This window comes from Haplochromis burtoni, unplaced genomic scaffold (genome assembly GCF_018398535.1).
Source record: "Haplochromis burtoni strain Fernald_Lab_line unplaced genomic scaffold, NCSU_Asbu1 Contig_26, whole genome shotgun sequence".
Classification (NCBI taxonomy): Eukaryota; Metazoa; Chordata; class Actinopteri; order Cichliformes; family Cichlidae; genus Haplochromis; species Haplochromis burtoni.
In genome coordinates this window covers 1-14,547 of record NW_024582387.1, presented here as the reverse complement: position 1 = coordinate 14,547, position 14,547 = coordinate 1, and the positions used below count along the sequence as shown (strand labels likewise).

General features: G+C 39.4%; 1 protein-coding gene across 1 annotated transcript in view; it reads left to right on the top strand.

The window, feature by feature from the left end:
- Nucleotides 1-13,362, top strand: part of stab1 (stabilin 1) — a 59,272-nt gene extending 45,910 nt beyond the window's left edge. Inside the window, exons 28-40 of the mRNA XM_042219028.1 lie at nt 970-1,017; nt 1,654-1,787; nt 4,215-4,326; nt 4,847-4,924; nt 5,084-5,185; nt 5,418-5,519; nt 6,618-6,752; nt 8,730-8,858; nt 8,944-8,997; nt 9,280-9,393; nt 9,649-9,844; nt 12,423-12,518; nt 12,616-13,362. Coding sequence (XP_042074962.1) covers nt 970-1,017; nt 1,654-1,787; nt 4,215-4,326; nt 4,847-4,924; nt 5,084-5,185; nt 5,418-5,519; nt 6,618-6,752; nt 8,730-8,858; nt 8,944-8,997; nt 9,280-9,393; nt 9,649-9,844; nt 12,423-12,518; nt 12,616-12,665 — 1,350 coding nt within the window. The 3' untranslated portion in view covers nt 12,666-13,362. The remainder of the gene's footprint in view (nt 1-969; nt 1,018-1,653; nt 1,788-4,214; nt 4,327-4,846; nt 4,925-5,083; nt 5,186-5,417; nt 5,520-6,617; nt 6,753-8,729; nt 8,859-8,943; nt 8,998-9,279; nt 9,394-9,648; nt 9,845-12,422; nt 12,519-12,615) is intronic.
- The last annotated feature ends 1,185 nt before the right edge of the window (nt 13,363-14,547 follow it).

Genomic DNA, 14,547 nt, shown 5'->3' with positions numbered 1-14,547 from the left:
ATATAATAAATCTGTTTTATGATGTTTCTATTATAACAGGCTGGCATTAACCTGCTTATAAAACAACGCATTGATGTCTGACTTTTGACCTTTGACCTTGAAACCTTACATACTAAAATGTTGTATTTTATGATTTGTACTCATATGATTGTAGCACAATTGGCTGAGATCTTTAGCCTCTATATAAAAAAAATAAGATTTTAAGATGCATTCATGAGTTTTGCAAAGTTTATTGCATCATTGTGACATCATAGGGCATCTAATTGAAAAAACGTGTGTTGGATCGCCTTCTCCATGCTATATGTTTTATATAAGTTTATATAGACTTATACGACCGTGGCTCAGGGGGTTGGGAAGTGTATCTGTAACCGGAAGGTCGCCGGTTCAATCCCCGGGCTCTCTGTCCTGGTCGTTGTGTCCTTGGGCAAGACACTTTACCCTACTGCCTACTGGTGTTGGCCAGAGGGGCCGATGGCGCGATATGGCAGCCTCGCTTCTGTCAGTCTGCCCCAGGGCAGCTGTGGCTACAACCGTAGCTTGCCTCCACCAGTGTAGTGAATGAATAGTGGCATTGTAAAGCGCTTTGGGTGCCTTGAAAAGCGCTATATAAATCCAATCCATTATTATTATTATTATAAGTCATATAAGTCAAATGTCTGGGCATGGGTTTAGTTCTTTTTTTTAATTAAGATGCCAGATTGCAGTTATTTTTTTGCCTTTCTGAACAGAAAAAAATGTTTTACTGGTTGAATGTTACGCTTGATAAATTTCTGACTCCTTAGAGAAGTCCAGTGCGTATATTTGGCTTCAGTTTGTTATTTGTCTCATAAATATCAATCTAGTTCTTACTTTTTAAAATGTTTTTAAACAAGATTTCTAAAATATTTCTGTTATTGTTTGTATTACTTCAGACTTGATTTATTAACTGTAATTCATTACACAGTTATGTTTCTGTGGGTGTGTTTGCAGGAGCTGGAGTTGAATGTAAAGATGTACAGTTTCTACCGGCTGACTCAGGTAAGTAAGAGGAAGACAAACTACTCTATAGTTATTGAACTTCGTCGGTTTTCTCGGTTCAAAGTTAAACTACATTAAAGCCTTGATAGCTGGCGAGTTTCCTAATTTAGTGACTGATGTTGAAAATAGGTAGAAATCTGGGATTTTCACCCCTTCTACAGCTGTTCTCCTGCAGCTCCCTCCTTTCTGTTTTGAGCCTCTCAGAAGACTGGTGTAGAGACTGACACATAAGCTAAAGACATTTACTGCTGTGCATTTTGGCCTGTTAAAAGAATATGTGTCAACTTAAACGCACACTGATTTTATAAAATATTCTACATTTCCACCTTCTGTAAAAATATGTTTTTGACAGGAAAGGGAAGCCTTTACAGAAATCGCTGTTTTGTCAACTGTGTGATGGTTTTCTCATCTATTGTTGTACATGGCACTGTAGTGGCAAAAGTGTTGTTAAAAGTTAAAAAATATGAATAAATTTACCAGCCAATGGAGTCAAGGCAGCCAAAACAATTAGACACCTACCCAGAATGAGTGTTACCTTTGACACAGGTGAAGCTTCTGTAGGTCCACCTGCTCATTGTTTTCATAAACTACTCTGCTCCAATGATAACTAAGCTGTATACGGTGTCATGTGATCAGCGTTTCAGTCATGCCTTTGAGGACCTGGATGGGAACTTAACTGTGTTGGTGCCTACTGGAGACGCTCTCAGGAACATGAGTAAAGCTGACAACTTATTCTGGAACACCCGACACCACCTGCCTTACTTTCTGCGGTTAGTAAAGTCACACACACATTAAAACTGATCCTTGAGCTCAGACAAAGCATGCCAGTGCATGAAGTTTGTGTGACAGCATCAGTGTTTCTAACACAAAATAAAAATGGAGCCAGCTTAGCACAAAGTCTAACTAAGAAATTTAGTTTACTTTTCTGTTTGTAGACTTTTTAAAATATTGATTTTATATTGAATTTTAATCTTCTTTGTCCTTTTGTTTGGTTGTTATGTTTTATTTTTTTCTGTATTATATAGTAATATGCTTGTCTTTAAACTCTGTTGTGTTTTAGTGCAATATAAAAATTAAAGTGATTTTTAAACCAGCTCACAGGAGTCTGCGGGGGTATTATGATAAGTTACAGAGAATCTCTGTGTATGGAAATGAGTATTTCCAGAGTTTTCTCCAGGCCATTGTAAATTTGATGAGACAGCTATAGACAGTGACTCATTTATCTAACACCACAATCTAGTTTAAGGTCTGTATGATCGTTTTCTTAATGAATCACAGAGATAGAATGATTTAAAGGGATACAGTATAATTCGCTTGAGATTTGGCAGATATGGGCAGCATGTGGCCAGAGGAAATCTTACTTTGCTTAAAAGGTGTCTCCTCTCCACATTAGCCTGGAGAATAAGAAGCCTGAGCTGTATTCTGCTTGTGGCCACATTTACATATTACCTGAATTGCTGACTATCACGCCTTAGGCATGTGCGATGTGCTTTTACCTTACCTTATCTTTTCACACTGCTTACAGCTGTTTGAGTTTATTAAATACTTGAATCCTCATATGATCCATAGGTGTGTCTCCAAAGACAGAGATCCATTTATGCATAAGACACAGCAGCAGTGACTGATAATTATTTAGTTATACCCAACACATACAGATAATCAGTCAGTAGCCAATAGTATTTCACAACAGGTGAGGCAGGTGAGCTGCCACAGAGAAGCACAGTTTAATGTTAATCTCTTGTTCTACAGATCGGTATGTAAAGTATTTGGGTATTGTATCAGTATAGTGTTCATGGATATTTGCTATCGCTACGATCTCTGATCTTTGTATTTAAATGTATAGCATAATATTTATTAATTATATGAACCCCCAGCCCATCGCCCTCTTCCCCATTGTCCAACTGATATTGAAAGGTCAGTTGTCCAGATTAAGTGGTGCTGCATTTCACCTATATTCATACCTAACTAAATGCAATCCTCCATAACCCAGCCAAAATTCTGGCTCCCACAGATTGGCTCTATGCCCATGTGGCAAAAATATTACAATCAATCAATTACAGAGATTCCTGATTTTAACTCCTTATCTGCCAAAGGAAGACAATATTGTAGACCTGCACAAGGCTGGAATGGACTACAAGGCCATCAGCAAGAAGCTTGGTGTGAAGATGACAACTGAAAAATTATTCAGATATGATAGAAAATAGAAGAAAAATAGAAATGTGATTAGGAATCACCCTCAGTCTGGAGCTCCATGTAATATTTTGCCTAATGGGGTGAAGATGATCTTGAGAAATAAGGTGGATCAGCCTAAAACTATGTGGGAGGGGCTTGTTAATGATCTGAAGGCAGTAGCAACCACAGACACCAAGAACAGCAATGGTTACTCACTGTGCCATAAATGAGGTCTTGCAGCACCCACAAGGTCACCCTGCTCAAAAAGGCACACGTACACGTCAGTCTTAAGTTTGTCAATGAACCTTTAAATGATTCAGAGAAGGTTTGAGACAAAGAGCTGTGGTCAGATTAAACCAAAATCAAATCAACCCGCTGTGTTTGAGGAAGAGAAATACTGAGGGTCACTCAAAGAATACCATCCCCACAGTTAAGCACATAAGTGGTAACATCATGCTTTGGGGCTGTTTTTCTGGTCAGGAGGGAGCTGAAGCTTTGTGTTGGCAAGCAGCATCCAAGAAACAAAAAGGATTTAGAATGTTTCTGTAATGAGGGGTGGGCCAAAGTCCTTGCTGAGATCTGTGCAAACCTGGTGACCAACTACAAGTTACCATTTGGCTTGCCAACAAAGGTTTCTCCGCCAAGTACTAAGTCATATTTTGCTTGGTAATGAATTACTTATTCCATTCAGTGACATGCGAGTTTCATGTACTCTGTGTTTTTTTTTTCTTTTATATTTCTGGATTCTCTCTCTGTCTCAATTAAAATGAAACTACCAGGTCTTCTGTAATTGAGCAAACTTACAAATTCAGCAGGAGTTCAAATAAGCATTTCCCTCACTGATAGTTGTATCAGTAAAGATGTTGGTGGTGCATCTGAAAGACTGTAAAAATTAAACATTTCTGTACTGTTTAAATTAGGAACTGCTGATCTGATAGATCACATGTCCTTTGCTGACAGGATCCTGGAGCGTGTTGTGTGTTTTAGAAAACTTTTCATTTATTTACTGCTCCCTTTGGTTGCAGGGCCCATGTGTTGAAGGGGATCTACTCTGTGGAAGATCTGGGCAGTATGGTGGGCAAAAGACTGCCAACTCTAAACCTACCCACTCAGTGGGAGATCAGCAACAGCAGTGGGGTAAGAGTGGGTCAGTTGTGTCTCACCACATAACTACACATTCTGGTGGGTTTACTCAGATTTTTTGTGTTCACAAGGTTTGCCTGATGTAGAAACTGCAGGTGTACAAGGGTATTCATGTCGCTACATTCATGTTAGATATAACTAGTTTCTATGGAAATGATTTGCATTTTATCCTCTTTAAACTGGCGCTTACAGACAAATGTGGTATACTTTAACAAAATTAGAGAGAAAAATCATTTCAATCATTCAATCAATTCAGTCAATCTTTCAATCAAAATCATTCTGTCATTTTAATTCTTTAATAAGAAAAATCTATAAGAATAACTTTTCAGTCAGTACCATTATGTTTGATATTGTGTGTGTGTGGCATGGGTGTGTGTGTGTGTGTGTGTGTGTGTGTGTGTGTGTGTGTGTGTGTGTGTGTGTGTGTGTGTGTGTGTGTGTGTGTGTGTGTGTGTGTTGTGTGTGTTGGTGTGTGTGTGTGTGTGTGTGTGTGTGTGTGCGTCGTGTGCGCCAGGTCATCCAAATTGGAAAAGCATCCATCCTCACCCCCAACCTACCTGCGATCAATGGCTATCTCCACTTCATAGACAAGGTACACGTGAATCTTTACAGTGAAATGAAAAGAAATAAATACAGATTTTTTCATGCAGAGCAAATAATGATGTGAATAAATAACATTATTAGCATATTAGTTTACTCTCTCTCCATCTACACATACAGAGCACCTTTCTCTCTGTCTGTCTGTTGTCAGATTCTGGCTCCGCCTCTCTCAGACCTCCCACCTGAGCCTCCCACACTTATGGCTTTCCTAAACTCCTCTTCCAACTTCACGCTTTTCAGAGAGTATGTTCTGGTAAGTCTGTCTGATCTCAGCATCATGTGATAAGATGTAATCCTTTTTTATTTTTAATCTTTTTTTCTTCTTCTTCTTCTTCTTCTTCTTCTTCTTCTTCTTCTTCTTCTTCTTCTTCTTCTTCTTCTTCTTCTTCTTCTTCTTCTTCTTATTATTATTATTATTATTATTATTATTATTATTATTATTATTATTATTACATTTAATTAACTTCCTGTGTGTTTTCTCTCAGATGTACAACCTGTCTTCAAATCTTACTGAGTCATTTACACTTCTGCTGCCAACAGATGAGGCTATAAGGCAGCATCTTAGCAGGACTAACACCTCCATCCTGGTAGGTCAATAATATAATTCAGTGGACAGCTGCTATTCTGCAAAACCTCCAAACACTTGTCAAGAAAATGGATACTTTAAAGATTGTTTTATACAACCTTTAAAGTATTTATACATTTCCCATTTTTAAAAATAACTCAAATAATTCAGAAATGAGCTAAATCTATTAACAAAATGTGAAGGAGCAACCACTCTTAGTTTATGTCCAAAAACATTTATGTAACGATCATTAGGTGTTAGAATATCAGCTGAGTTTAAAACATCTGGGCTGTATATTTGTGTAACACCAGTTGCACAAAAGCCATTAACTGGTACAGCGGGTCAGTATAACTATTATTTAATTTCTTATTTACAAAAAAAGGCAAACCTTCTTGAGAAACTGAGGGAGGGCGAAAAAAAAATATTACAAATTAAATGGCAGCATACGTGCAAAAATATTTCAATGCATCCACTGGTAAAACAGCACCTCCTGGTGGTGAACATTAACCCAAAATCTGCAGAGGGAAATTACAAAAAGTACCTTTAATATTATTTACGTATGTGAACTATGTGAAAACATTTATTGGCATCACAACATGTGGATTGTGCAACCTAAACGAATAAAGTGGTGAAATTCAGACTGACACACATTACGAACATCCACATCAAATAATAATTGAGCTGTTTCATATAACGCAAAATGAAGTGAGCATTCCCAGCAAACAATGGTACTAAGGTAGTTTGTTTGTACTGACCAAAATAATGAATCACCTTTTTGTGTCAGATATCTCCCTGTCAGGAGAGGAAGGAAATATCTGAAAGAGAATTGATGTCTATAAACCAGGCTATGTATTAATTTGGCACAGGATGTTTTATGTTGGTCTGCTGTGTTTGAACTACAGTATCTTAAAGATGGGCTACTAAGAGCTTATCTTAGATACTTACATACTGTTTATAACAAAACTCTAATTTGTGTATAAAGTGAAATGTTTGTTGCATTAACAATTTTTTTGTAGTTGACCATCATGTCCACTCCTTTTTTCTCTTCCTGCTGGTGAGATGATCCACTGCAACTCTTGTCTTTGGCTATAAATAAATCCTCTGTCTTCCATCTGTCCAGGACTCTGATATGTTCAAGTACCATGTGATTCTTAATGAGCTGCTCTTCCCTGACCGCTTGCCTGATGGCACACTGAAAAGCACTCTGCTTGGAACTGAGTACCAGGTCCAGTTCCACTTGGACAACAACAACCAGGTAACAATAACTGCACTGACACCAGCTTAACAGCCATGAAACTAGTGGTGGGTCATACAGCCTCACAATTATATCATTATATTCAAAGAAAATTTACAATAATGATATTTCTGACAACATAGAAGAAATACTGAGTAAGATCTTCTTAATACCTGCAGCTTCCAGGCAGCAGGATTTATAAGAGCTACTGTCATTTTTAAGAGACTTCTTAATTTGTAGAAACAGCAGCATGACACTGCAGTGGTAGTAACACAATAAACCAACTGTAAGGACAAAAGTAGTCTAGGTCGTGTTTTTCCCAGAAGTTCTCAGTAAAAGTCTAAAATGATTTTATACTTTAGTTTAACGACAACTAAGGTAATGTAACCTTGTAATTTGCCAGGAGCTGCACAATAATGTCACGTAATAAAAACTGAAATAATTTTCTGCCTGGGTTGTTGTGTTGAGCTTTTTATCCAGCTCCATATAAAGCCCCATTTTTCTACCATTACCTCACAATTAATGAGTGCTAAAACGTAAACATCCAGAAGGCAAACTAGCAGATTTAAAAAAGGTAAGACGAGACATACAGTGACATAGGAAGAAAAGGCAGCAGGGAATGAGTGGCTCCGTAACCACAGGGAGAAAGACTCTGCTGATGTTGAAATTTGTGAAAATTGGAAAATGGAAATATAATAGAATGGAAAATAGAACATATTCACCATAAAAATGGACATTCTCGCTAGAGAGGGCATCAGAGGGCATCGCTTGGTTGTAAAACTAAGTCCAATTGCATTGAGTTCTGTGGGAAAATGTACCTGCTGCTTTTTTGATCTGTTCAGTTAGTAAGTGTTTTCCTCATTAGTTTTTGGTCTCAGGTGTTAGTTTTAAGTCAAATTTAGTGCAGCATTATTTTCATTTTCTAAATTACGATCAAATTTAGAATAGGCCATTCCTTCAGAATGTGCTGACCTTTTAATTGACAAGTAAAAAGTCAGTGTAATGATGGATTACACTGGCTTTGAACTCCTGCTCAATAGTGATGTGCGATACCACTGATTTCCTTTCCGATCCGATACCAAGTAAAATTCAGGGTGGTATCGGCGATACTGATCCGATACCGATACTCTGTACAAAAACTTGTTTCATTGTATTTCATAATACAATATATAATTGTATTATGTAATTGTAATAATAACATAACCATATTGCTTCATAATGATTAGAGGACATCAGACAACTTGTTTTTATTGCTTAATAATGCAGAATAATCATATAGAAAAAAAAAACAAAAACCTGACGTTGTGAGCTATTTGAGCATGTTGCCTGCCTGCAGCACTAAAGGACTCTGCGAGAGACGTCTGTCTCGCCCTAGCAGCACCTGCCCCTCTCCTCCTCTTCAGTTCGCCTCAACATAAGCTCATAATATTCTGTGATATGATTTACTCTGAGGTGTTTGACGAGGTTAGTGGTGTTGCCACAACACCTCACTGTCTTGCCACATATATCACAAACCGCGTCTTGGCTGTTTGTGGAGGTAAAACACATCCACACACGTCCTGTTTGCACTTAGCCATTGTTGTGAGTGTGCACGCCAGGGGCTGCGACACATTTATACAGCCGTATTTCACATATGACTATGAAAGGCGTAAGAGGAAGTAGTTCCTTCCAAATTAGACGATCCAAATTATATAGTTTCTTTCCACTGCGTTCATTTTAATGGAAAAACTACAAATTTACCCCAGAGTACTAAAATATCGATATTATAATATGAGAATCGATTCTAGAACATAAATTGCTGGTATCGGAAGAATCGATATTTCAGTATCGATCCGCACACCACTACTGCTCAACAACAGTATTTCCTGTAGTGCAGAAGCAGACCAAAGAACCACTGTCAACTGACTCCCTAAGCTAAGATGATCGTTATTTTTGTTTTGTGTAAAAGATTCATTGTCAAAAAAAGATTGGTGTGTTTCTTCTTCTCTTGAACTCCAGACAGTTGTGAATGACATTCCTCTTGACGGGAGCGTCACAGTAACCCAGAACGGAGTCATCATAACGCTCCCTCAGGTCCTCAAAGTCCGCCGCAACAGATGCAGCAAAATGACCTACCTGCAGGTCGAGGTAAGGATAGAGAGAAGGGATGGGATAGATGGATGTTTGTTTGTCAGAGTTACTCCAGCCTCTCTGTTCTCCTTTCTGTCTCCAGGGAAGATGTACAGACTGTAATGGACCACCCCGATGCATTTTCTATCACAAACCAGTAAGAAAACTGTTATAGTTCGTGGGGTGGACATAATAACTGAAACTCAAGCTTTTCCAAAAGTAATTTTAACAACTTTAAAAATGACCCCAAAATTAACGCATTCATACTTTACAAAAGGGACCTGAAAGGGAGCAGGGTTGTAATTGTATGACGCGTGTCGCTGTTCTTAAAGTCATCGGGTTTTTCTGTTTAGTGTTTTTCAGCATTTCAGGCTCTGTTATTCACCTCTGCCTGTTTATGTTGATGATTCCTGATGTTGGTGTAATCTTTATGCTGCAGATCAAAAAACAGTTTCCAGCCAACATGCAACCCAACTGTAGGTACAGGAAGCGGGTCGGATCCAGGAGGAAGTCTGTGCTGGGCTGTGTCATCAAATGTCTCCGGACCACTATGGTCTGCTCAAACTTATTTCCATAAGCATTATGGCTCTTTTCATAAGGGTCTGATGAAACCTGATAAATGCATAATAATCAGCTAGAAACACCCGTCATCACTGACACAAACACAACATTGTGTACATGTTTTAAATTCAATAATAATAATAATAATCATCATCATCAGCATCATCATCATCATCATCATCATCATCATCATCATCATCATCATCATAATAATAATGATGATGTCATGGATTTGTCTGCCCTACAGGATCACTCCTGTTGCCCCGGTTACTATGGCCACGAGTGCTTCAAATGCCCCGGAGACGTCGGCAGCTGGTGCTCCAATCACGGGGAGTGTCATGATGGTAACCATGGCAATGGCGAGTGCCAGTGCTACGAGGGTTTCCATGGAACTGCGTGTGAGGACTGTGAGCCGGGGAGATACGGAGTTAACTGCTCCTCCAGTAAGCAACATGCAGACACACACACGCACAAACACAGACACACACACACACACAGGGTGAAGCATTTCCTGTCTGCCATATTTTATATTTGTCACAAGGGGGCGTTACCCGGTGACGGTGGAAAAACAGCTAAATAAATATTTAGGTGTATTGACTGTAGATGTGGAGAAGAGACAAACGAGACTCGACATGTCAAAATCAATGCTGTTTAACTATGTTTGCTAGATTTTCTACATCATCATTTTAGGGCTGTTTATAAAATCATTCAAGTGCTAACGGCATTCCTAGTCCCCAGCTTCTGATTATAACAAAAACTGAGCTTCTGAGACACAGTCTTACACAGCTAAAAAAAATCTATAATACTAACAGCCCTGTGAACAACAACAAAGGATCCATCCATCTTAGATCTCCCTCACCCACTCCTGTGCAAACACTGACATGAGCTGTGAGATCAGGGGTCTCCTCCAGGTTGGACCTCCACCAAAGACCTCCGCTAGTAGCCATCAAGGAGGCATCCTAGTTAAATACCTGAACCACCTCGACTGGCTCCTTTCAATGTGAAGGAGTAAACAGCTCTGCCCTGAGCACCTTCATCTTCATGCCAATCTAGACAAATGGCATCAAGGGGAGAGCTCCAAGGAAAAACGCACTGCTGGCCAAAAAGAACTTAAAGGATTGTTGCCAAATAAACATCTTGATGATCCCTAGGACTCTTGGAAAAATATTCTGTGGAGTGATGAGACCAAAGTGAAACTTTTTGCAAGGTTTGAGTCCTGTTACATCTGACTACAGTGATTTCTAATTGACATAATCTTGGCCAAGTCATTGTTTATGCAACACTTTGGACTACAATCATGTGACTTAAAAATATAGAAATTGGCAAAAGCTCATTGCTCAAAACTAGCACCACTGATAAACAATGGGCTAGTGAGGCCGGTTTCTTGATTGCATACTCATTAATATGCAAATTGTCATGACCATTGATTATTGATCACTGATCAACAACAGTTGATCAATGGCCATGAGTACCATTCACAGAGAGTTGAGGAATGGCTGCAATCACAGCATTGTAAGATGGTGAAAGATGTACCTTTGACCCCCTCCTCGATTCAGAGATGGTCTTTCCCTTTTCAAGTAAATGGCCTCTTTGACTCCCCACTCAAACCAGCGTTCCTCCCTGTCCAAGATGTGTCACTATAAGAGTGTCCACTGGCCTGCAGGTGTAAATAGACTGCGGAGTCCTGGCCGGACGAGGTAGCTCTTCTGTGTTGTGCCATCCTTTCCCTGATGTATTATGGCAATCCTCCTGGCACTTAACAGTGTACACTATATTACTCTGTTTGTGTCGGGGGACCTGATCCATGGGGATTTTTGGCGCAGCATATTTTGGGGTTTAAAAGCCACAAAGACGCGGCGTTTACAAAAAAAAAAAAAAAGCATCTCAACTGTTCCGATACTCCAGACACATAAGGGATCATTACAGGTTTTTGCTTTTGCAGCAGTTGTCCTTCTCTCCTGAATCGGTTGGAGCTTTCTTTAAGTGCCTTCCCAGCTTTGATAAATGTCCAGCTGAGATAACCACATTTACTCAGGGCCTTCTTGATGTGATGTTCTTCTGTTTCCAGCCATGTTGTCTGTGGAGATGGTGTTTGCTCTGTGTTGCATCCCGATGACACCAAGTTTGTGCTCCAATCAATGATGAGAGCCAAACCTTAAATACTGATCCATATGCATAGGTTTACAGTACACGTTAACTTTAAATGTCTCCTGATAGACTTACTGATGGAAATCTCACAGTCTCATTTTTCATATCTTCCCGAGTGAATTTGATGTGTTGGTCCACGGATCACAATTCACTGTGATCCGTGAATTGTGGTACGCCCTTAGATTTGATTTTCAAACCAGGTGTCATCCACAAACCTGAACCAATGACTTGGTGGTGTTCCAGGGTAGGATAGCAAAGCCCTCTTTTCCACTTCTTCCATGTACAAATTAGCCACAATGAGTGAAACTGGGGAACCCATGGCACACACATGTTTCTGCCTGTAGCACTGACCTTTGTATGTGAAATATGTGGAATGAAGACACAGTTCCAAAAGCAAACACACTTGGTTGGTGCTGAGAGTGGTCCTGTTGCTGAGATTGGGGTCATCCTGTAACCTCTTACGAACAACCTCCACTGCTTCAGTGACTGAAACACAAGTGAAAAAAGTTTCTCCCACTGAAAACGTGATGTCCTGATGAACAGAAACAACTTTTTGTGATTTCCTTTGCTGGATGATTGAGCATGCATCAAGACATTCACCAGGCAAAGCTAGTAGGTGACAGGTTTGCCACAACTGAAAATCAAATGGTATTTTTGCTTGAAAAACTCATCCATACTGCAGGAGTAGCTGCAGGGGTTTGATGCTTTGATCAGGCAGCAAGGACAGAGAAAACCAGCTTCAGGTCAACAGCTCAATAACTCTGTTATTAGCAAAGCAAAATAATCTCATAAAGCTAACAGACCTGTGACTAACACTTCATTAACTAAATAAAGTCAAGGAGGGAGTTATGAGTTGTACTGTGTGTGTTGCAGAGTGTAATTGTGCCAACGGGAAGTGTGAGGATGGTCTGACAGGAAGTGGCAGGTGTGTGTGTTATAAAGGCTGGAAAGGAGCCTCCTGCTCTCTAGGTAAGACGTCTATACAAAGGAACAATTAAATTTTAACCACACATATTTTCTCTGACCTGTCATCACCTGAAACCTGTGTGTGTGTTATGTGTCTCAGAGATCAAAGATGACGCCTGTGGAGGTGTGTGTGACGAAAACGCCAAGTAAGTCAATGTGTCCTCAGTTGCTGTGTTTCATGATGGTAACAGCACAAGCACAAAAAACAACAAATATTATATTTACTGACCATAATATTCTTTTTGAACTCAGTGCTACCCAGTACAGTTAGGCTTAAATTTTAATTCTGCACACCTCATTAATAGTCAGGTTTTGATAACATGGTCCAAAAGGGGGTTAATATCCATTATAGGCATATTTGCAGATGCATATAGCCTTTAACCTGCCAGCTCTGCACTTTAAAGTCTGTGGGATGTCCAATTAAGCTCATGTGAGAGCACCACAGGTAACTGTCCAAACAGAGAATTCCCATCATAGTAACGGGAACGTGGATGAAGCTCTTTCTGCAGGCTCCATGTGAGAAAGCTGTGGGAAATTAGTGATAATATTATTATAATATTATTAGCTGCCTTTTCTCTGCTTGGGCCAGGCAAGTAAATGAATGTTGCTGGTTGATATTGGTGTTTAAGACACCTATATCAACCAGCAACCATGCTAGGTTGTTGGTTTTAAGAAAATGAGGTTTGTTCTGAGTTTAACTAATCAGCATTGAACCTTGGCAGTTTTTCAGAGCTACTCACTTTTTACTCTTTACTCTACATCAGCGGTCCCCAACCCCCGGGCCTCGGACCGGTAGTGGTCCATGAGTCGTTTGGTACCGGGCCGCAAGAGTTGAGGCTCAGGTGTGAAATCAGGGTTTTTATCGGTTTTTAGCGTTATTTTGTTATCGTTTTTATCGTTAACTCGGTTTTCCTGGGTCTTTTCACGTGTGTTATGAATAAATCTTCTTTTTTCGGTACCGGTACAACATCCATTTTATGACTGCAAAGCAATAGCTATGGGTAGACTAAAAGACAGACGTATCTTCCAGGTGTAAAACGTGAATCCAAATTGCAATTGCTGGAAAACAGCATTATTTTTCATGGGCACCAGGGGGTGATACCTGTGGCTGCCAAAAGACTTGCAGTACTGTAGAAATCTATGGGAAAACTGCCCTCTGATCCCTCTTCTGAAAACTCTTTCCAGGCAAGTTTATGGGCTAAGTAGTGGTTTCAGATGATGTTGAATGAAAAATTTCATTGATTTTGTAAAATCATTCTAAGCTTTCACAGAGTCACCTATTTAGTATTTTTAATGATGTTCTAAAACCAAATGAGCTAGTGTGAAGAGTACAAAACCGGAGAAATATGAGCTCACTTACCACTTTAAGGAGTTATGAGTCTGGCAGCAGCATTTTGTTTCTCTTGGAGGTGTGAAAGAGATGATTTGTCTAAGACGATAAAGAGGGCAATACATTAATCTTGGCATGATGACACAAATGCATGAAAATATTTCTCCAGTTCAGCTGAGTTAGATCGAAGTTTGGAGTTGTTCCTTAAAAGAAAGAAATAGAAATGTGAAATACATTTTTCATGTGAGTCAAAGGATAAAATATTACATCAAGACTACAAACACAGACTCAGCAGATGAGCAAAAACAAACAAGAGTCTGACTGATTCTGGAGGAACGATAGTCATACATAAGTCTTCTCACTTATCTGTGGTAAGCAGTCACATAAGGTGGACAGTGTATTCAAAGTCAACTGTTGAGGCTGTAAAGACATACACAGCTGAATGTCATCAGCATAGAAATGATAAGAGATGTCAGAAAAATATCAAATGATGCCATCTAACAAAGAAGAATGTAAAAAGAAAAACATAACGGACCCTGAGTTGAGCTAATAAATGAGTGGAGTGAAAGGGTAAGAATTCTGCAGTTTGCATGATTAGAATCGAAACTAAAAAAATCAAAATTAGTTAGTGAGTGTGTCATCTCAGAGTCAGATCAACCCCTTGTTGCAATATCTGGGCCCTATTTCAGGAAGCCGGTTTAG